Raw genomic sequence first — 25450 nt, 5'->3', positions numbered from 1 at the left:
GTACTGTAGTAATTTACCATGCTATCTCTAGTAGATAGCAGATATTTGTATTGTAGTAATTTACCATGCTATCTTTAGTAGATAGCAGATATTTGTACTGTAGCAATTTACCATGCTATCTCTTGTAGATAGCAGATATTTGTACTGTAGTAATTTACCATGCTATCTCTTGTAGATAGCAGATATTTGTACTGTAGCAATTTACCATGCTATCTCTAGTAGATAGCAGATATTTGTATTGTAGTAATTTACCATGCTATCTTTAGTAGATAGCAGATATTTGTAAGTAGTAATTTACCATGCTATCTTCAGTAGATAGCAGATATTTGTACTGTAGCAATTTACCATGCTATCTCTTGTAGATAGCAGATATTTGTACGTAGTAATTTACCATGCTATCTCTTGTAGATAGCAGATATTTGTACTGTAGTAATTTACCATGCTATCTCTTGTAGATAGCAGATATTTGTACTGTAGTAATTTACCATGCTATCTTCAGTAGATAGCAGATATTTGTATTGTAGTAATTTACCATGCTATCTCTAGTAGATAGCAGATATTTGTATGTAGTAATTCACCATGCTATCTCCAGTAGATAGCAGATATTTTTGTATGTAGTAATTTACCATGCTATCTCCAGTAGATAGCAGATATTTTTGTATGTAGTAATTTACCATGCTATCTTCAGTAGATAGCAGATAGTAATTCCGTTTCAAAGTAACTTTTAACAAGTGCGTTTCCTCAAATTATAACCAAAATCAATTAATTAGATACAAAACATCTGAAATACAAAAGACATACACCAAATCCAACTATAAAACTATCAACATATTATGTTAGAAACTGCCTGGCCACACAGGTCATGATTGCAGGCTCTATTTCATATCACACATTGTATAAGTTCCCTGTTAACATATGGTAATGTTACGATGCATTAAGTGCTAACAGAAATAGGGGTCCGTGACAAAGTCCGATCTACTAATCAGCAAAGTAATTGCACTTATACTGAAACATAACACACAGTTAGTTCATTATGCCGCAATTAACTTGCAAATTCTATGTCTGTACAACTCAAAGAAAATCAATACTATTTGTGAGGTTTCTACGGTGAGCTAACTAACCATAGCTGCAGAACAGAGCTGATAGACATACTTTTACATGTAAATGAATACACATTGCAAGTCTCAACAAGCATAAGAGACAAAACCAACCGATGGATCTGCTGCCCTCTAAACTAGGCTAACATGTGGTGTAACTTGCTTCTGAGGGCACTACACACATTTTTAATTGTATCAGATAGTAAAGTATTGCGTTATCAGAAAAAGAACAGACCAAATCAGCAATTTCTGATCATGTAGCCCAGGCCAACCACGTTATTAATTGGGATGATTCAAAGATCCTTGGGCGGGAGCACAACAAGAAGTCTAGAGAAGTTCGAGAAGCCATGGAGATAAGAAGAAGGGGGAGCAAGACCTTAAACAGAGAGGAGGGCACATATTTCCTTAGCCACGTATATGATCCGCTTTTAAAGACTCCAAAAGAGTCTAAGCATCACCGAAACCCATCTCCGGGAAAGTGGATCAGATGACCATATCAGTCATACCTGATGAAGTCCTCCGATGTGAAGGATGAAATATTGTAGTGAGTACAAATTCACTTGGTTTTGTCACTCAAAAATGTCTTGTTTATTTAATCAACAAACCTGATGAACTTATTCAACGATAATACAACACTGAAAACATTATTTCGTAAGTTCTACTAAATAAAAGTTAGTAAAAACGATGTCTCGTTCTACTAATTAGTGATTTGTAAGGCATGTTTAGCGATGCTATTATATTGGTTGGGTATGCGAACAAGTCTGCTTTACCAATGAAACTGTTCGCACGGCATACGCTTTACAATTTCAAACCTGCCGTACTAACGTTATAAGATCGTAAAAGCGATGTCTCTTTCTACTAATCTTGGTTAGTTCGACAGGCTCAACAAAGTTTAGAACTCGTTTGTCTAGTCGAACAAATCAATTGTACAAATGTGATGTACGATGGTTGTGAAAGTGGAAAACTATGCTAACAGATAATATTTCAAGTTATTTCTCTCAAAATGAGCACTAAATATTGTATTGATGGTGTAAGTTTCTTTTCTGTATGATCAGAAATGCTGTGCCACATGTGCAGTGTGCAAAGTCACAACTGCGTCACATCGCATGTAAGCTTACAGCTTTAAGCTTACATGCGATGTGACACAGCATCATGACTTTTAGTCTTTACGACCACACTGTACATGTGGCACAGCATTTCTGATCATACAAAAAGAAGCTTACACCATCAATACAATATCTAGTGCTCATTTTGAGAGAAATAACTTGAAATATTATCTGTTAGCATAGTTTTCCACTTTCAAGTTTGTCGCTGCACAACCGCTACTCGATCAGTCGTCTGCAAGCACGAGCACATGATCGAAACAGCGGGAATGTTTAAAACATCGTAAAACCACCAGAGATTTGTAAAACCAAATGGTACAACGAGTTCAAACGCCGCGATGACAGCGTTTACGAACCATCGATGCTGTACTAAATGTTGCATTGTCGTAGAACTTCCAAATCCAATTGGTAGGACCTACTCCACAACTATTATTCCTTCATTTACGAGTCTCGCATACGTCTGCTTAGTATACATATATCGTAAGACATCGTAAACCTGGTAGCATGCGCTCAAGCAGTTTATTTTACTAATTTAAATTAGTAGAACACAACGAAAAACAAGCTTTTGTTGTCAGTGAAGTTTATTAATCTATTTCATACACGAGAAGAAAAAAACACGATTTTTACTTTTTTTATATGACACAATCAATGCATGTTTCGTACTTTTCTAACAGCTTTTCTGATTGGCTACTTTAGTGATATAGGAGTGTATGAAACTGGAATAAAACCATTTTGAAACCTTGCCTAAAACCCATAAATCTTTTTAGCAGATATGTCATTATCATGCCACCACCTTTAGAAAATTGCCAGTAGGGGTACACCTTTGAAAGCCAACAGATGTCGCCACTGGATTTACAATTACCCTTTAAAAAACCAACACGATATATTAATGAACTGTATTTATAATATCTTTCACAATAGTGTGAACTAATTGGCAAATATGATGCATGAATAACAATGACACGTTATATTATATCACAGAAGGCTGGCAACAACATGAATCCCCATGATCAACAAAGATCACAAAGAATCTGAACCTGCAACTTAAACTTGGATCAGCAAAACTAAATGATAGCAGAATAACTTGGAAAACACCAGTTTGAACTTGGATAGGTGGCGGCTGGCGCTATTCCGAACAACGACAACACGGCGTAACAGAAGAAGAATGTAAAAAATGATTAAAGATATAGCAATAAGCATCCTTGGCATTGATAGCCAATGATGAAAGATTCAGGACCGGCAGTTTTACATGTGTCACTGGTAGCCAATGATAAAAGATTCAGGACCGGTAGTTTTACATTTGTCACTGGTAGCCAATGATAAAAGATATAGTACCTTAACAATTGTGTCATTGGTAGCTAATGATGAAAGATACAGGACCGGTAGTTTTACATTTGTCACTGGTAGCCAATGATGAAAGATAAAGTACCAGTAGTTTTACTTTTGTCACTGGTAGCCAATGATGAAAGATAAAGTACCAGTAGTTTTTTTTACTTTTGTCACCGGTAGCCAATGATGAAAGATACAGGACCGGTAGCTTTAAATTTGTCACTGGTAGTCAATGATGAAAGATATCATATCGGTAGCTTTGCGTCACCTTTGCTGACATCACTGGTAGCCAATGGTGAAAAAATAGCTTTATATTTGTCATTGGTAGCCAATGATGAAAGATATAGTACCGGTAGCTTTAAATTTGTCACTGGTAGTCAATGATGAAAGATATCATATCGGTAGCTTTGCGTCACCTTTGCTGATATCACTGGTAGCCAATGGTGAAAAAATAGCTTTATATTTGTCATTGGTAGCCAATGATGAAAGATATAGTACCGGTAGCTTTAAATTTGTCACTGGTAGTCAATGATGAAAGATATCATATCGGTAGCTTTGCGTCACCTTTGCTGATATCACTGGTAGCCAATGGTGAAAAAATAGCTTTATATTTGTCATTGGTAGCCAATGATGAAAGATATAGTACCGGTAGCTTTAAATTTGTCACTGGTAGTCAATGATGAAAGATATCATATCGGTAGCTTTGCGTCACCTTTGCTGATATCACTGGTAGCCAATGGTGAAAAAATAGCTTTATATTTGTCATTGGTAGCCAATGATGAAAGATACAGGACCGGTAGCTTTAAATTTGTCACTGGTAGTCAATGATGAAAGATATCATATTGGTAGCTTTGCGTCACCTTTGCTGATATCACTGGTAGCCAATGGTGAAAAAATAGCTTTATATTTGTCATTGGTAGCCAATGATGAAAGATATAGTACCGGTAGCTTTAAATTTGTCACTGGTAGTCAATGATGAAAGATATCATATCGGTAGCTTTGCGTCACCTTTGCTGATATCACTGGTAGCCAATGGTGAAAAAATAGCTTTATATTTGTCATTGGTAGCCAATGATGAAAGATATAGTACCGGTAGCTTTAAATTTGTCACTGGTAGTCAATGATGAAAGATATCATATCGGTAGCTTTGCGTCACCTTTGCTGATATCACTGGTAGCCAATGGTGAAAAAATAGCTTTATATTTGTCATTGGTAGCCAATGATGAAAGATATAGTACCGGTAGCTTTAAATTTGTCACTGGTAGTCAATGATGAAAGATATCATATCGGTAGCTTTGCGTCACCTTTGCTGACATCACTGGTAGCCAATGGTGACAAATATAGTACCGCAAACTTCACATTTGTGACCGTCCACGGCGAATGAGCCGTAAATTCCTCCCCGGTCAATTTTGTTTTATTTCGTGTTTAAAAATAAACATCATAAACTTAAAAATGGTATATCATTTGACTTCAAGCGATATCCAGAAGCGGAGTTATGGTTAGTTAAACTTTGCTCCTTCAACAAAATTATAGCTTTTTCGTTTCTATGTGTGTCTCTTTTTCCACATTGCTGGCAATAAATATCAAACAGTCATAATTGGCGGTCATTTCAAATCATCCCCAAGTCAACGAGGTTTAAGAAGGTTCTCTCATTGTTAATTGTTGGTTATGCATACCTATACAAATAACCCACCACTTGAAAAGGATTTAGCAAAAGCAAACAAAGGCCAGAGCTATTAAAAGTTCTATAGCCATCTAAGGTAGAAGCTTATTATCCACTTCAATAATAGGATTATTGATTCAATAATAGGATTATTGATTGGTGTTGTTACTATCAAAATAAGACAGATGTCGCACCAGCTTAAGTGACCGATGAATACGACCTTCGTACACATTTTACACTATAACTCAGAATACAATTTAGGGAATTTACGGCTCGTTTGTGCTGCCGAGTCACATTTGTCACTGGTAGCCAATGATGAAAGATATTATAGTACAGGTAGCTTTGCATTTCCTGCAATTGTTTGCATAAGATTCAACCTAAAATTGGTGAAAACTGTTTAGCATCTTCAAGTTTTGATTTGCGGGGAAATGTGTACATAATACTTACCTGTTTTTAATACTCACCCAATATTAATTCCAAAAGTTTGAGATGAATTCAGATGAATCATTTCAATCCAAAATCCTTCACAATATGAAATTACATGATAACTATTTTTACATATCGAGGGTTGAGAACCAGAAAGCCTTAATTCACAATGACCTGCTCCCACAAAATGAGCATAAAGTTGACAAAATAACTTTATAAGATATTCCAGATTAGAAATCCTTATTTTATACCCTTTAAAATCATACCAAACATGTTAAGATGGCTTTTTGCTTTTGTCATCAAAACTCTAGAATTTCTTTTGTTTTCTATTGTATTTTTGGAATGTATCCTCTATAGGGCCCTGGTGACTTTATGCTCATTTTGTGTCCGAGCAAGTCGTTGCGAGTTCAGGCTTTCTGGTTCTGAACCCTTGTTTTCTAAATTCATGTTTACTGCCATCTATTGGCCAAAATTTTGTTTCAGTCATTCACCATTGATAATAACATGTCATCCATCCTGACAATAGCATTACTGCCCTCTATAGTTGAGAATAGGTCTGCTAATGTTGTTGGGTCTCTTCAAAGATGCGATTTGCAGAATTTATCACTGTATATACTTACCTTACACCATGGTTTAATTCTGCGTATTATGCGTGTTTAGGTAAGACTTACCTAAACATTGCAACCTGCATTAACAGGCTATTGCGTTTGAAATCCATACACCCCTTATGGACGACATCACCTTTATCTTCCACACAGGGAATGTAGATTTCAAATGGAGTCACCCATTTAGGTAACCTCATTTGAAATTCACACTCCCTGTGTACATATGGATTTCATCTGGAGTAACCCAATACATAAGGACATTCAACATATAAAAACACATACATGTACACCTGAGGAACACATATTTCTACCTAGCCCTTAAACAAGTGGGGAAACAAGTGTGAAGCTATTTTAGTAAATATGGGGGAAATTCCGGGGGAAAATTACTGACAGAAGTTGCATACTTTACTTTGAACCCTGTTTACATGTACATATACACTAAATTTACACTAATCTTAATTTAATGCCTTAATTTGAGAAGAGAAGTTTGCAATTATGGTATACATTAACCACAGAATTAAAGACAGAGAATCGGGACTCGACCGCCATCTTGATACAGGCATGGAGCAAAAATTGGGGGTATTCAGTATCCCTCGGAATGCACTCGAGGCATTCGTTGTCATGCAAGCGCGACATGGATGAAGGGCGCATTTGAGAGACGCACTTAATGCGACCTGCCTTGAGTACTAAGCGCTTCAGATGGAGGCGCATAATTGTTTTCGTTCGTTTCGCGCACCGTCGGCATGGACCCGAATACCCCAATTTTCTCCCCATATCCGACGGTAGCGATTGCACGCGTGGCAGTATAGGGAGTCGGTTCTCCTTCTCTAATTCTGTGACATTAACACACAATGTTCATGTAAAAAGATGCATTCAAAATTAGGAGAAAATGTTTCTTACATAAATGAACATATGGTAACTATCAACGTAACACTATGGACCACAATGGCCTCATCCCAATGGCATAGTTCAATAACCTCAATTAAACAATCATAGTGCAAAATTTAACCTCAAGTTTCAGAGTATGAGTTTTTGTACCCAAATTTTCAAAGGTCATTCAATGAATGTGCAAATGTATTGGGGTTAAAGAACTGTGCCTTGATAGATGAGCATGTTGTGGATCCTAGTGTAATGACTACAAATACATGGAAGATGGAAGGAAACCCAGAGTTCTTAACTCAATCAAATATGCAAGTATGTGATAGCATTGGCTTGATATTCACCACAGTAATTCAATCTGCTCAATTATGCACCATGTAATGCATTGAAATATGTGCATGTTAACTTCATAATTGGTTCAAATATGCCAAGTTGGGTTGCAACTTGAGCCAACACCACTTGCATCAAATTTCCACATATTCTCCATACAGGAAGTCATCGTAAATTACATCTAGCAGACGCCTTAAGACATACATCATATATAAAGTTTGTACAATATTGCAACATGCTTGCAAAAAATATTGCAAAAATGTAGCAAAATGTTTCTAAATGTCTGCATTTTTACCCGGTATTGTGATTAGTGTAACAGCTTCACTTACGGTTAGATTGGAAAAGGTTAAAAGAATTTCAGCTGCAAAACATTTGTAAAACTATGTCATCTTCATCTATCTTGTAAGTAAACAAGCACAATAAATTAGCTCCTCTATTATGTGTGTTATGTCTCATTGTTCATTCTTTTTAACAAATGATTAATTATCCAGCATGGCCAACAGATGCAAAAATCTGCTACTTTTCAAAACAAAATCAATCAAATTCAACATCAACTTAAAAAAGAGTACACAAGCCCGCTATGTGATTGTGGTTCTTAAATGTTTCAATGACTTCACAAACTTTGGGATTTTCAAAGACAAAATTTAGGCAAAAATTGCTTTTCAAAATAATTCACTATAAATAACACATATCTTCCCCCATCTTCCCTGAATGTAAATGGTTTGATCCACCTTTAGCTCATAGAGTGGGCTGTTCAAATTGAAATCCATACACCCCTATGGAAGACATGCCCTTAATCTCCTACACAGGGAGTGCATATTTCAAATGGAGTCACCCATTCAGGTATAATCCCATTTGAAATACACACTCCCTGTTTTGAAGATTAAGGTCATGCCTTCCATTAGGGTGTAAGGAATTCACATAGAACAGCCCGATCATCATAGAACACTTTCACAGTTGTCCCCGCAGGTCCTATAATCATCACAATGTAATATCTCTTATGCAAAAGCTGAGATATGTTTTCGCAGCTTACAGATACACTAACTAATCTTATTCATAATGCATAGCTATTATGTTTCAACCCCATCAGTAGCTGCATTTTCACCTTCTTCTCCCACAAATAAATGTCTTTTTAAGAACCGCAAGACCACAACTGGGAATGTTTGTACTATGTGTATACATATTTTCAAAAAAATATCCAATTATGATAGAAATTTGTATTTCAAAATTTTTTTAAAATTGTATAAAATTTGTGTTTTGTTTGACTTCTTCTCCTATCCATCCCTGCTTGCAGATAGAGGGTTTCAGCAGAACCTATTGATTGGCTCTTCCATTTAAAATCCACACTACCCCTGTGGAAGATTTAACTAGTCTTCCACAGAGGGAGTATGAGTTTTGAATGGAATAAACAGTTGGGTAACTTCCATTTGAAATACTCACTCCAGCTGTGGAAGATATAGGTAAAGCCATAATACAGGGGGAGTATGGGTTCCAAAACGATTAACTCTGACTAATTCTATTTGGAAAACATACGCCCCCTGTGGAAGATATTTCCAAAATCTTCCACACAGGGAGTGTGCATTGTAATGGAATAGCCCATTGCCTCCATGCAGTGTGTGAATCTAATATCTAGGAATTGCTGGGAAATCTTACTTCACATTATGAATATAAAATATGCTGCAAGCGTAAAAACAACATATTTCTGATAATATTTTTGTAAGCAACAGGGGATAATCTTGACAAATCTAGCACTTGTGTAAAAGGTTTAATTCTAGTTTAATAAATCATAATATGACGCTGGTTGTTTATGTATTGAAATATGCTATATGCACAAATAAAATTATGTTGCCATATTGAATCAGCTGTCTGACAAGCAGTAACTATGGTTTTGAAGTAGAAAAACACTGTAATTTTGTATATTGGAAAACAAAAAAATGCAGATTGTTATTACCTAGCTGGGGGGTTTTCAACCCCCCCGAGCTAGCTACTGTTTTGCTATCCGATTCTTCTTTCTTTCTTTCTTCTTCTGCCAACAAACTTTAAAATGCTTCTCCTCCTACATGTTCCACCCTAAAATTACGCAACTTGCATATATGTATCGGCTATATCCAATGCCCATAGTGTCTAAACAGAATTGGGGTCAAAGGTCATTAAAGGGCATTTCTGGTATTTAACCAAATATCTTCAAAATGCTTCTTCTGTCACATATTATATAGTACAATGATGTCATTTGCATATATGCATCGGCTATACCACACGCCTATAACTTGTATACGGAATTGGGGTCAAAGGTCATTAAGGGGGTGAAATCTTACAATTGCATTATCTGGACATATGTAATGGGTATGGCGCTAAAACTCTGTGAAAACAGATCTTATGACCAGGGGAACATTTTGCAGGGGTCAGGTCAAAGGTCATACAGAGGTCAAATTTTAGAAGTACATTTTCCAGACACCTGTAAGGGGTACAGGGCTCAAACTTGGTGACAACAAACTTGATAACCAGGGCAACATGTTTGGAACACTTTGCAGGGTCAGGTCAAAGGTTATCTGGGGTCAAATCTTATAATTTCATTTTCTGAATATCTGTAAGGGGTATGAGGCCCAAACTCAGTGACAATAAATCTCATGACCAGAGGAACATTTTGCAGGGGTCATGGCAAAGGTCATGCAGAGGTCAAATCTCAGAAACATATTTTCTGGACATCTATAAAGAGTACAGAGCTCAAACTCTGTGACAACAAAGTTGATGACAGGGGAACATATTTGGAACATTTTGCAGGGGTCAGGTCAAAGGTCATCTGGGATCAAATCGTAAAATTGCATTTTCTGGACATCTGTAAGGAGTACAGGACTCAAACACAGTGACAACAGACCTCATGACCAGGGGAACATTTTTGGAACATTTTGTAGGGTCAGATACCTCCACAACACCAACACGCCCAGCTAGGTTTGTGGTCTATGACCACCATTTGCCACTAGTTGTTTTTGTTACTTGCATCACATATTGTTAAATCACTTTGAAAATTTGGCAATAAAAACCTAAACATAGGGAAAATCTGGCTGGCATCAACCTCTCTGCCTATTTATTTGGCTTATTTGAAAGTTCTGCATGCTGGCTATATAGACTTCATCGTAAAAAGTTTTGAGATATTTTTCAAAATATCAAGAGCTATCTTAAGAACCACTGAACCAATACTAGGCTTGTTTGTACTCATTTTAATGAATTTTTCATTTTTCACCCGCATGGAGAGAGTTAAGTGCTGCTGCTATTTGGCTTCTCTTTTTTTATGTATAACATGCAATCATCTTAAGTAAGGAAAATAATTGCTGTAAACAAGAAGCACCACTAATTTGCATAATTAGCAGTGGCATGTCCAGGGGGTGCTTTGTTAAAAATTAGCCATTAAGCCCCCCGCATAACTCTTTAATAAATTTTTCAAGATGAAACAAATGTGAACATTTGTGGCACTGCCGTTAGCATTCAACATACACCAAGATCATAGCTATCACATAATGCATTTGATACTATGTATATACAGTTATATCATCAAGTGAGTGCAAACAAAACATATCTGTGAATCCACAGATACGGTATCATGTACACTGTTGAACCCAGCCACAATAGGATTTGTTGTTGTCTAGGAGAATTTCAGGATGAGTTTGTCACAAGAGCAAGCGAGTATGCTGGTAACCTTAAAACAGACCTGGACTGCATACTGGATGCATTTAGTGAACTATATAAAGTCGGGTAGGAATGCTCTTTGGACATAAATTGATACAAATTAATGCGTATAAATGTACTTTACTTGAGCAACTATAAATATTACATTATACATACATGCATCTTAGTTGCACTCTCATGGCAGTGCCAACACTTGCCTATAGCATCAGCTTTACCTATATCCAATCTAGTTCAGTGTTGTGCCGTATACTGATACATAAACCATAATATTACAATGAAACACAGCAGTCGCTATAAGGCTGTATTCACTGTAGTGATGTAACAGGATTAATTACCATAGCAATAGGTGAAAACAATTTTCAAATGTATTGCCCATTGCCCAGCTCTATAGACGAATGGACGAATCCAATTTCACGCATTCCTACACCTCAATGGCAGCCATTTAATAGCTGGGTCCCCGTCGGCTCTATCTCACCTAAAATGTGAAACGATGCGGCCTTTGAGGGTATTTTAAACTGCATTCTATCACCCGTGTTACACGTAGACAAAAGAATGATGACAGTTTACAACACAAAAGAATCTAACATCGAATTTTAAGCGGCTTTAATCCACCCAATTGGGCAGTCACAACACCAGTTTGGTGCTGCGGGGACCCAGTCATGGCCGACCAAATCCTGACCATGACTTGGCTCGTTGGATTCGTCTATAAGTAGGCTGCACTCATCACCTGTCAAGTCGTAATGTGTGATTGAATATAATACCACTCTTTTCAAAGACACTAATCGTACAGGTGCGAAGTAAAACATACATTGACTCAGCATTATGTGAACTTTCATAGAATTACGATCCAGGTCTTTATGCCTATTCTTTGATAATCAATGGTGCGATGTAGGGTTACAGCGTATGTCTAGTGCAGGGCAATACATTCAAAAATTGTTTTCCCCTATAATAGCTATGGTAATTAATCCTGTTACATCCCTACTTATGACATTTAGAGTTTTCTTAATTAAGTTTTACATATACTCAGCAAGTTTTGTATTTATTTGACTTAACAACTGTCTTGTTTTCCTGTGTTCCAAGCATATGAAATTACAATGAAGCTAATTTTCTCATAGAACGAGATGCTATTATCAAGTAGTTATATACATCTCATTTAGTGTTTCTCTTTATACCTTTATACAAAATACAATGAATTGGATAAACACGACTGCAATCTAGCCTTGCTATAATACTCATGCAAGTACTGTTTCAAAGTGTACGTCCCATCCTTATGAAGACTCTATCTAATTCTGATCCATCTCAACAAGTATTCCATATGGCACAGATACTTAGAACTAAGTGCACCTGCATATTTTCACTACGTTATATAACTTGGTTATACTACAGCTAAAGAGCATGTTAAGTAGCATGTACAATAACAAGTAGTGTAAACTGAAGGTAATTTGATGGAAAGCCCAATTCAAGGGTAATTTAGCTATATCATTGACACAACCATGCAAAATGACCTACATGTCGGTGAAACCCGATTTTTAGTTATGGCTGTGTATTAGGTTAAAAGCTATATACATCTTACTTTTTACTTGAGAATTTTAGCAATAGCAATAAATGCATTTGCTTGCATTTTTGTGCTTGTCCAATGGGCTATTCCATTTAAAATCCATACAAAGATTTTGGAAATATCTTCCACAGGGGGAGTATATTGTTCAAATGTAATTGGCCAGGATTAATCCTTTTGAAACTCATACTCCCTTTGTATTATGGCTTTATCTATATCTTCCACAACTGGAGTGAGTATTTCAAATGGAAGTTACCCAAATTGTCTATTCTATTCAAAACTCATACTCCCTCTGTGGCAGACTTTAGCTAAATCTTCCATAGGGGTAGTGTGGATTTTTAATGGAATAGCCCAATGCACTTGCTTCTGTAATCAACATATCTGTGCACATGTATTGATTTCTATCTCAACAAGTAATATGTACGGGTTTTTAACCTATAAGTAATTCAAATTTCTGTCCAAGTTGATATCAATCTTATCTTTCCCACTTCAGGTTTCACAAACTGACAGATATTCTTCAAATCAAACAAACCAGTGCTGAGTATACTTAATGGGTTATTTCATTTAAAATCCACACTACCCCTGTGGAAGATTTTGGAACTATGTTCCACAGGGGGGAGTATGAATTTCAAATGGAATGGACACATAAGGCAGCTCTATTTGAATGTCATACACCCTCTGAGAAAGATTCAACCTGAATCTTCCACTGAAGGAGGGTGAGTTTCAAATGGAGATGCCTTGTGTGTTCATTCCATTTGAAATTCATACTCCCCCTGTGGAAGATATTTCCAAAATCTTCCACAGGGGGAGTGTGGATCTTAAATGGAATAACCCAATGTTACCATGGAAACTATTTGCTATCTGGTGTGACAGTGTTTAGTTACTAAGTTGATTTGATTCAGAGGGTCTTCTATGGCTTACACCATTGGTTGATTTAAATCACCACTGTCTGTACCATGTGATTTTGAGTGGTCACATATAGTTGAGACCGTACCCCTCACCTTCTGGGATAACTTAATCCCCTGAGCACTACCTGCCGATCTAACATTGCCTCTGATTGGTCAATTACGTGATATCTTCACTTTAATCCCCAATCAGAATGGAGCTTTGCAAATAATTCCCCCAATTTTTTTGCGTGGTGAAATTATTCTAATAATGTTGCTGATTGGTCCAATTGATAATGAAAACTTCTTTTTGACCAATCGGCAGGTAGTTCTCTTGGGGTTAATGAGCGTGTTTATGCTGAGCACCTTGCATTACCACAAATTCACCTTCGCCTGCATTTTAATCCTCTCACCTTCATTGAGTCGTTTCTACTGTAAATGCAGCGTAACAATTCACTACTAATGTATTTTGTGGGGAAGGCGGAAGTCCAGAAAATATTTTTCATGACCTTCAAGGTCAGATTTTGAATGCTTCTGCTGTATTGTAGTAAGCCAACTCCCTGTGTCACCCAGCAAATTTTCACTCGAACTGTTTCTACGGAGAATGTTGTCATGTATTCACCACTATTAATCACCTCAAAAGGTGGTTGACGGTTGATGGTGAAGTTCACTCACATCACCCTGCATTCACCTCCACCCGATCTGTTTCTACTGGAGCCGTTACTATGTATTGCTCGCATCACCCCACATTTATCACCTGCAACCGCTTGCTCAGTAGAAACACGCTCATTGTTTCAATTTAATTCACATGCTTTGTTTAATCTTATGATGTACGGTGTAAAATTGTAAGCACTATATAGGACTAATTGGTCTTGAGTCTGATGGCTTACGAAGCCTGACCAATAGCCATGCTTTGAGAAACTGGCCCTTAATGTCTTGCAACACTGTGCATCAGGCATCACAATCATGTACAAACATTTCAAGGCTAAAACACCATCCACTGTCACATACATAATCTATAAATATGACTAATAACATTCACTCGCCTATAAATAATGTTACAGGAGACTTTTGTGATAAATGATGTCTGACCTCCAGACATTTGAGAGTCTGTGATTTCTACAAGAAAAAAATATCTTCTGAATTCATCCAGGCCTGCAACATTCTGTAGTAAATAGCCATATAGATTTCGAGCAGACTTAGTCTTAGTCCAAAATCGTGTTTCCTTCAGTGCTTACAATATTTCTTAGGCCTGATGGTCACAGACCAAAATACTATCATCAAAAGCTTTTGGGGACATGGACATTGACAAAGGCAAATTGAATGTGCAAGATTTGCCAGTACTTCAAACCTTAACTGTCCAACTCCAATAGGTTTGAAGGTAAATTAAATATCGGCATCGAATATACAAGTTTACATGTAAGCTAAATGGAAATGTGTTCTTTAGTGTCCAATTCACAACAAAACTTTGATCACAGAAGGTATATCCCATGCTGCCATTCTCCTAGGCAAAGTTCAGTTCCTATCACCAACAATGTACACACCCTGTACATTTGGAGTGCACACCCTGTATATTTGAAGTACACACCCTGTACATTTGGAGTACACACCCTGTACATTTGGTTTACACACCCTGTACATTTGGAGTACACACCCTGTATATTTGGAGCACATGCCCTGTACATTTGGAGTACACACCCTGTACATTTGAAGTACATTTGGAGTACACATCCTGTACATTTGAAGTGCACACCCTGTACATTTGGTTTACACACCCTGTACATTTGGAGTACACACCCTGTACATTTGGTTTACACACCCTGTACATTTGGAGTATACACCCTGTATATTTGGAGCACATGCCCTGTACATTTGGAGTACACACCCTGTACATTTGAAGTACATTTGGAGTACACATCCTGTACATTTGAAGTGCACACCCTGTACATTTGGTTTACACACCCTGTACATTTGAAGTACACACCCTGTACATCTGGCTACTCAAAATTACACCAATATGTGTACAGGTAGATTGCTGAACTTTACCTTTGAGATTCTCAGTGAATGTTTTTACAATACTTACTTGTACCAACAAAGGAATGCGATGGCAATCCCCAATACTCCTACCGCCACACAAGCCACAACAATCACTGAAACAACAAGGATAAAAAGAAGAAATGGTAAATCTGTTGTAGTTCTTGGCCTGCATCAGGGGATATCCCTGGTCCCCCCACACTCAATGTACGCATACTTATCACAGACCTGCCATAGCCGGCCTACTTTTAAAGACATTTGTTATGTTTTTTTTCATATCTTTATTTCAATGTGGGAAGGCATTTTGGCATCCCCACATTTGTGATGGCCACCTCACATTTGTGATGGCCATCCCACATTTGTGATGGCCACCCCAGGATTGTGATGGCTGCCCCATGTTTGTGATGGCCACCCCACATTTGTGATGGCCACCCCACATTTGTGACGGCCACCCCACGTTTGTGATGGCCACCTCACATTTGTGATGGCCACCCCAGGATTGTGATGGCTGCCCCATGTTTGTGATGGCCACCCCACATTTGTGATGGCCACCCCATGTTTGTGATGGCCACCCCACATTTGTGATGGCCACCCCACATTTGTGATGGCCACCCCACATTTGTGAAGACATCCCCACATTTGTGAAGGCCACCCCACATTTGTGATGACCGTCCCACATTTGTAATGGCAGCCCCACGTTTGCTACGGCCCTGCACACCCTTTTTACAGCAAATTCTTTGACCTTTAACAATACCAATTTATGTTTCAAAGCTACTCCTTTCTGGCAAGATTACATAGATAGTTTAAAGCACAAAGCATTATTTTTTAGTACATTCCAACTTACAGCACCTCTATATGACAGATTGTGGTTTTTGTACTGTTGTTGAAGGCAAAATAATTACATTACTTTGGCTTTGACAAAAATTATAATTAGTTAAAATTAAACAAATTTAAGTTATATCTGTTAATTAGTAGTTTCCAATCAGCGAAGACATCTTTTGCTAGGTGTATCTCATTGGGTGCTTAATTTTATCATTTCTTGCTCTGTATGCAACTTTTTTTTCAATTTTGTAGAGATTTGTTTACAGTTTAAAAAATTATCACTGTGTTTGTATTTTTGTTAATCAAACTTTATCTGTAAACATTAACCATTTTGCAAAATTGGAGATGAGCATGTGTACCCACGAATATGTAGAGTGCAGGGACTGGGGTAACATTAAACGCTGCTAAGGTAAACCTATTTTAAAAAGTTCAGTGACTGCCATCGATCGATATCAATTTATGTACACCAAGTTTGAAATGAAAATCAAAGGCTTATTCCGAGTGCCTATGAGCACTATCTTGGGTCATAAATATTGGGTCCTTATGCATGTTTTAGCAAGTGCTGTATTCAGTAGCGATGCCAGGAATTTTTGTGGTGGGGTATGGGGAAAAAAAAAATTGGGGCGGGGAGTAATCGGTTTTATGCAAAATTGATGCAAAACATGGATATTTTTGTAACTTTAGGGTTTTTTACTGGAGGGGGACTGGGGGAGGGGGGAGATTTCAAACTGGGGGAATTTCCCCCCAATGCCCCAAATATCGCTGCCACTGGTTGTACTCTGCCATTTAATATGCATAGTGTTGCATTGTGATACAGGCACTGCATCATAATATGTATTGTATTGTCAATTCTTTCTAGTGTTGCATTTTTTGCAGAATTCCTTTTAACGTCCAATGCATATTATTTTCCACAAGATCCTAAGCACACGCTTGACGTCACACGCGTATATGCGACGGTTAACACATAAAAGGATCCTTGCAACAGATTTTAAATGGTTCATGTAAGTTTACATTTTCAATAACAACAAACTAACAGTTGACTTTAATCATATGAATGTAATTTATTTTAGGATAGAGGGCACATTTCATTTTGTCCAGTTCAGTCCCAGTCTTTCCGTCCCAATCCCAATAGCTTTGTGCAATTATTTTCTTTCAAAATATCACATCCCATATTTTTGATGGCCTTCACATGCCTGATTAAGCAGTGCCCAGTTATTTTGTTTTTATTATTTCATGATGGCTAGATGGAAAACCACAATTCATCAGACTTAAATACAACATTATTTCATTCCATAAGATTCAATTGAAGATTTTAAAGCTGAGCCAAATTGCAAAAAGAGCATTTTGCAAATAAAAACAGGCTTTTAATGAATAAATTAATACAAACTACTAATGAAATGATCAAAAATGATCTTGTGATATAAAAATGCAATAAACCTGGTCTACATTAGCTGGGAAAGTTGGGAAAGTGCACCTGCTGCACTGCTCAACTAAGAATAAATGCCGTCTACTTAAAATATTCTATCTAGCAAGGAAATAAAATTTGCTTATCATTTGCTATTAATATGCTATAATACACAGCCAGTGGCAGCGACACAGGGAGCGGGGTATGGGGAAGCAAATTCCCCCAGTTATAACTCTTGCCTCCCCAGTAAAAAACCAAAAATAAGAAAATTCCACTTTTTGCACCAATTTTGTGCAAAATTTGTTGATTTCCCTCCCTAAAAATTCATGTTTTCCCCAATGCCCCCCACCTGGTGCCACCACTGTACACAGCCACTGTGTGGCGGGGTGTTCTATGTATACATATGGACAGAATCTTGTTTTTCTGAGCTAAACATTTCAAGCTGAAGAAATATAAATAGCTCAGTGACATTATAATTGAATCCGATAGCACTTTCATCTCTCCTGCAAAACAGTATTCTCTTGCAAATTGAATTTAATATTTGAAGTGCTTCTGTCATTTTTACTCATTACATACAAGGACTTCTGTTAAGTATTTTGGGATTTATTTTCCCATTTTATTATACCGAGAGGGAGAGACAGAGAGAGAGTGAGATTCTCGTACACTTAGTTGCGTATTGTAATCATCCAGGTACTTGGTAAAGCATGACGACTACGATGACGTACTATTACGTTCACACATCACAGCAACACAGCCATTTAGCTGTACGATGCGTGCATCCACTGGTAATATCAAGAATATGTGTTCCTCACATTTTTTTTCCACTTTTCCCCAATACTGCTTGAAAGGCTATACCTCATAAACAATTATGTATCATCCCTACTAAAGGAATGCCTTTACTTGTTGTAATTACATTTTACAGCTCAGCGATTCATGTGACTAGCACAATTTTTAACACACAGGATTTGATGTCACATTTTCAGTTCTGGTCAATAGCACTTGCCTAAGAGTGTACACAAAGGGTTGCACTGCATAGTTGTACACCAAACAGACATGAAATCAGTCACCATATGGTAGAGAAAAATTGGGCCATTCCAGTTGAAATCCACCCTCCCCCTCTGGAAGATTTATATCTTCCACAGGGGGAGTATGTTTTTTGAATGTAATTGGCCATAGTTAATCATTTTGAAACCCATACTCCCTTTGTATATGGCTTTACCTATCCAAAACTGGATTAAGTATTTCAAATGGAAGTTACCCAAATGTGTATTCTATTTAAATCTTATACTCCCTCTGTGGAAGACTTTAGCTAAATCTTCCACAGGGGTAGTGTGGATTTTAAATGGAATAGCCTAATTTGATATCAGGCTTTTGAGACTGAAATGATTTTCTGCACTTGATTGACAAATTTTAAAGCGGTTAGTTCTGATTTGTTATGGAATTGGATATTAACATTTGCGCAGTATTTTTTTGTGGGCGCTGAGAGACACCAGACATCGAATTGCATTCTGAATAGGAGAAATATCCTTCTGATATCAAATAATTTAGGTGTTTTGAAATTTGAGATATAATACAAATTTTATTACAAATTATTAAAAGCCGGCAATCAAATGAAAATTTTGACATTTTCCCCCCCAAAAGACCTAAATTTTGTTGGTGTTGGGGGAAAAAAATCCTTATCTTCAGTACGAAAGGTCAAAAGTTTCAATTGATTGTCGGCTTTTTATGCCAGCTATACACTTCAAGTACATATCATTAGATTTGTAAAATTTACTTTGAGGACTGTTAAATATCAAAAATATCAATTTTTAATCATTTGCCATTCTATAATCGTGAATTTCAAAAAATCAAAATGATTTGTTATCAGAAGGACATTCTTCGTATTCAGAATGCAATTCGATATGTCTGATGTGCTCTCATGTCCCACAATAAATACTGTCCAAACGTTGCTTCCAGAGCCCTTAAGATGTTGTCAAATGTGGTATTTTCATATGCACCCATGCAGTGTTCGAATTTTTGGTTGTCCGTTCGCCCGGGACAACCAAAACATGCACCGGACAACCAAAAATAATGCTCTAGTTGTCCGGCGGACAACCAAAGATCTACAGCCAAAAGTCACTCAGCATGTTAGTTTGCTCAAACCTGACACAACTGATGAATTGTTAAATATTTACGAGTAATTGTTCATAAATTGACTACACTCACTCCACAATATTGGCCACATGTAGTTGTTTCAGATTGTGGCAGCGTACGGACAACCAAAAACTTTGGTGGACAACCAGAATTACAACCTGGTTGTCCGTGGGACAACCCCTTTTATTTTCTTAATTCGGACACTGCACCCATGTATGAGCACAGAATGTTATATATAACCACAAGGCATAGTGACATAGTTAAGTTTCCATATGGTAGGGGAATTTGACATCACACTTGTCAGGCTAAAAACAATAATGCTATGTCTTAAAGTGCTTGGCTGTTTCAAAAACACATGCGGAATGCAGTTTTTCTTTTTTCTTTTAAAGATTTTTTGAAACTTAATTTTGAATTCAGATGTCCTTTAGTAGTATCAATAGTACACAGCATAATCAAAATTGTGGTTCATTTACACAATTGAAGTACAAATATCAATTGTTTTATACCTATAATCACATTTTAATGTGATTATTAATCACACTTTTACTTAAAAGTACATTTTCTTTAAAACATTTCTCAGAATTTCATGATTTCACGGTGAAAACTAAAACACTAAAAATAGGAAATGAATTGGTGTCTCAACTCAAATGGGTGCGCTAAGAAAAATGAATGTGCACGGGCGCTTTGAGATAGCATTTTTGATAGCCTCATATGAAGTATGTTTGACAAGACTCAGCAAGAAGATTAGTCACTATTTAGCTGTAGGCTTAGTGGTAGATCAAATGGTTAGAATTGGGGATTGGATTGGGGGTTCAATGAATTAGGTATAAAATTGGATTAGGATTAGGGTTTAATGAATTTGGTATAGGGCTCAATTAGGATTATTGTTCAAAGAATTAGGTATAGGATTGAATTAAATTTGATTCTTTATGTATGTTGTATTTAAACATGTTGTTGTAAACAATGTTTTTGATTTATATTGTTAGGATTGCATTTATCTAAATTTACAATTCTAATATTGTGTATGAATGTATGCAGTATTTTTTTAATCTTTTTGAAAAATTATGTTATGTAAATGCTCTATTGGTCCCTGGGCCTCAAGGAAAAGATGATTAATTGTGTTTTCAACTGATTGAGTGTCCTGGACAAAAGAAGAAGAAGAAAAATGTACCAGAATATTTCTACATTCTCATTAATATTCATTAATTTGATGCAGCAATTCCTGGAAAGCCTTGGATGTGGTGAAGTATTAACTTCAGAGCTTGATTTAACCCCATGAGAACTACCTGCTGATTGGCCAAAAAGAAGTTTTCATTATCAATTGGACCAATCGGCAACATTGTTAGAATAATTTCATCACACAAAAAAATTGGGGTGAATTATTTGCAAAGCTCCATTCTGATTGGTGATTAAAGTGAAGATATCATGTAATTGACCAATCAGGGGCAATGTTAGATCGGCAGGTAGTGCTCAGGGGGTTAAAGCAAGAGTGGAATGTGACAGCTCCATATGGTGCACTTTCTGGAGTTCAACATAACATTTACCTGCTGTATAAAGATGCAGCAGCAGCATCTTACAAGTATACAATCAAGGGGGAAATTTAGCCAGACAGTGACAGTAAGTGTTTTGCCAGAAATTTGCCTAACAGCACCCCTTAATATCTAAATCATGTAGCCAGGAGAAACTTTTTACCTCAAAACATTGCCTGACATGATGCAGGAAAAATTCCGGAATAGAACAGAAATATACATGGGAAATGGTAAACATGTAGAAAATCAAGCTCATTTGGGCTATTCCATTTAAAATTAGGCAGCTCCATTTGAAACTCAACCTTCCCTCTGTGAAAAATTCAGGTTAAATCTTTCTCAGAAGGGGTATGAAATTCAAATGGAGCTGCCTAATGTACTCATTCCATCTAAAATTCACACTCCCCCTGTGGCTGATATTTCCAAAATCTTCCACAGGGGTAGGGTGGATTTTAAATGGAATAGCCCATTTCATTGGCAACATGAGAAAATCCCTATATGTACAACATATAACAAGGTATTGTGTTCAACTACTGTTTCAGGTATCGTAAGGAAAACTGTAAAGTGCCTTTCGGAGAAAATCAGGTTTCAAAAATGCCGAATTGTAAAGGTTGTGTTTTTGGATTTTTGGATTTTTGAACTAGTTTCAAATGCACTGTGCGAAAACTGTTCCTAAGAGTTCAAATCACCTTCTTGTACTATTTTTACTTCACATTTAGCTTTTAAATGAGTAAAAAATGATGCTGTCAGTATGTGAAACAAAAAAATTCTGTAAACATACAGAATAGACCACTGCTATTGGAACACCTGTAAACTCCACTGAAGCTTTTAAATCTGATGGACAGGCCTACAAGCAGCCTTGGGTAACACTGCTTCCATAGGTGCAGATCCCGGGTGATGGGGGATAAATCCCCCAAAATATTTTGCCAGGGGGATGGTCCATACAATCATCCCCCCCCCCCCAATGTTGACGCCTGTGTGTGGGTTTCTAATCAAATTAAGCTAATATTTGGCCATTATATAGCCCCAAAAGTGCAAAAATTGTTGTTCGTTTCGTGTGCATTTGTACCATAAAATATCTGTCTCCAAAAGGGGCTGGATTCACTGTACTTCAAGAAATTTTTTCCAACCCCATCCCCCCAATGTCAAAAGGAAATCTACGCCATTGACTGTTTCACAATACTAGAATATTGTGCTGTCTCTTGGCTCAATTATCAATGATACCTGATGAACCTGTCTTGCTTGGGGAGTGGGGGTAACTCCAAGTTTGGTTTTGGTAGTGGTGTGCTGCTGAGAATTTCAAAGTGGACCCATCAATATACCAATTTTTCAAGAAATTTGGACCCATCAATATACCAAATTTCAAAATTTTCGGCCAAATTTAACACAAATTGGCTTAATTTTTACAACTTTTCCTCAAAATTTTGTGGAAATTTAATTTTTACAACTTTTCCTCAAAATTTTGTGGAAATTTTAACAATTTTGGCTACAGTGAGGCAAAATCGGGTTATTTTCCGAAAAATTGAGAAAATTTTGAAAAAAGACCCATCCATATACCAAAATTGCCTAGAAAAGGGGGGGGGAGGTCATTGAAATACCAAAAGGCCGAAAATGCTACCCATGTTTACGGCATGTCCCTGTATGATCATTTGTACAGAATACCCCCCCCCCCCGGAAAGCAAACTCTGGTGATCTGTTATACTTACATATAAATGCCCAATCGTCTAATAAAATCTGGTGGTCCCTAGGTGCTGGTCTTGGTTCATCGTTTACGTCAAGTCCAATGTCATTTACTACCGCAGCTGCTTGGGGGTCATCTGCATCTGTAAATATAACAGGAATTTAAACTCATAAAAAAAAGCGCAGTGATTTATACACCTAGACGTTGATCCACAAGCCTCAGCACACTTTACAGGCTGTCGCTGACCACTATGGCCCCACATCATTCCATAAACCATTAAATAACAATTCAGGGACTTTGCTGCTTCAAGAGCGCACACGCTAGACATTCCACAAATAACCATCGCAACCAGGATCAGCTCCCCGAGTTTTGTACGGGTTGCAACAAGACAAATTAGCAGTGAGTTCCTTGTCCAGGGGAATTTCAAGCTTACTCAATTTTTCCATGAGAGCGTATACTAGGCACCGACAGAGTTCGAACCCGCAACCTCTCGCACCATAGTCGAACGCCTTAACGATTGAGCTAACTTGCTCTCATTACATCAAATTATTATGTAGTTGGAAGCCATATGTGACCGTACAGCATGAATGAGTCGTAAATGTCCTAAATTGTATTCTGAGTTACAGTGTAAAATGTTCATGAAGGTCGTATTCATCGGTACCTCAAGTTGGCGCGACATGTATCTCATTTTAAACCAATCAATAATCCTATTGTTGGAGAGGATAATAAGCTTCCACCTTAGATGTCGATAGAATTCTTAATAGCTCTGGTTTTTGTTTGCTTTGGCTAAATCCTGCTCAAGTGGTGGGTTACAAAGCATTGTATTTTGTCTAGGTATGTATAACCAACAATTAACAATAGCAGCAATGTGGCAAAAGAGACACATGTAGAAACGAAAAAAGCTACCATTTTGTTGAAGGAGCAAATTTCAACAAACCATAACCCCGCATCTGGATATTTTAATGCATTTTTCATGCCGATTTCAAATATGGTCATGAAAATATATAATTCTGAAATTTTGATTAAAAAAAATGAATGATATAAGCTTACCTGCTGTAACTATTTGTGTCACTGATTCCACTTTAGTCTGCTCCACTATCACCTTTTCTGATCTGATTTTTTCTGTAATAAATCAAAACAGAAATATATTACTTGATATTATTCTGTTATAAGCAACATATTCATATACAAAAAAAAGAAAAGGTTTGTCTCAAAGCTCACGAGTGGTTTGAAAACAAATGCGAAATATTCCTGACTTGGTATTTTATGGTATTTTGAGAAAAATAATCTGATTTTCGCCATTTTTTTTTGTTTTTAATGAAACAAATGTCTTGTTTGAAATAAAAAAAATTGCACATTTATTTTTTTCAAATCGTGCGATTTTACAAATGCGCGTAAGCTTTGAGATAAGCTAGGCTACATGCAGGATCAGCTCACTGACTGGTGTATTGGGGTATTCTAGTTGAAACCCACATTTCCCCTGTGTTAGATTTTGGTAATATCTTTCACAGGGGAGTATGTTTTTCAAATGTAATTGATCAGAGTTAATCATTTTGAAACCTATACTCCCTCTGTATTATGGCTTTACCTATATCTTCCACAACTGGAGTGAGTATTACAAATGGAAGTTACCCAATTGTCTATTCTATTCAAAACTCATACTCCCTCTGTGGAAGACTTTAGCTAAATCTTCCACAGGGGCAGTGTGAATTTTAAATGGAATAGCACATTTTATGAGACAATATCAGAACTACCACTCTCAAATTGTCTGTGTTAATCAAATGGCATATTTTCCCCCAAACTTATCTGAAACCATTATATTCATAAGGCATGGTTTTTAAAACAGCTCTGCATTATTTTATGGCATTGTAATGATAACATTCTGAAAAACAAAAAGAGTGTTATTTGGTAGCCGAACCTAAAAAAGGAGGTCATTGTGTAGCCAAACCAAAAAGGGGGTCATTGGGTAGCCAAGCTGAAAAAAGAGAGTCACATTGGGTAGCCGAACCTCATCAGGTAGACTTTATACAAAAAAGGGGGTCATCGGGTATATTCAGCTTTAAAAAAGTGGGTCTATTGAGAGGCAGCTCTCTACAGGCCAGTGGCGGCGTCATGGGAGGAGGGGCATGAGGGGGCATTTATGAGGGGGAAAATGCCCCCCAGTCAGAACTCTTCCCCCCAGTAAAAAACCAAAATTATGACACTTTCACATTTTTTGTGGTGATTTTGTGCAAAATTTGTTGAGTTTCCCCCCTGAAATTCACTTTGCCCCCTCAATGCCACCCCCGCAAAAA

General features: G+C 37.1%; 1 protein-coding gene across 4 annotated transcripts in view; it reads right to left on the bottom strand.

Moving 5' to 3' along the window:
- The window catches only part of LOC140136883 (protein cab-1-like), a 233664-nt gene that overhangs the window by 77962 nt on the left and 130252 nt on the right, over positions 1-25450 (bottom strand). For all 4 annotated transcript variants that reach the window (XM_072158498.1, XM_072158499.1, XM_072158496.1 and 1 more), the window contains 3 exons: positions 24207-24278; positions 23182-23298; positions 15639-15705 (listed from right to left, as the gene is read on the bottom strand). In XM_072158498.1, the coding sequence (XP_072014599.1) occupies positions 15639-15705; positions 23182-23298; positions 24207-24278 (256 nt within the window). The remainder of the gene's footprint in view (positions 1-15638; positions 15706-23181; positions 23299-24206; positions 24279-25450) is intronic.

Source organism: Amphiura filiformis, chromosome 17 (genome assembly GCF_039555335.1).
Source record: "Amphiura filiformis chromosome 17, Afil_fr2py, whole genome shotgun sequence".
Lineage (NCBI taxonomy): Eukaryota > Metazoa > Echinodermata > Ophiuroidea > Amphilepidida > Amphiuridae > Amphiura > Amphiura filiformis.
The sequence above is the reverse complement of the archived record's forward strand: the minus strand, read 5'-3'. Positions and strand labels throughout refer to the sequence as shown.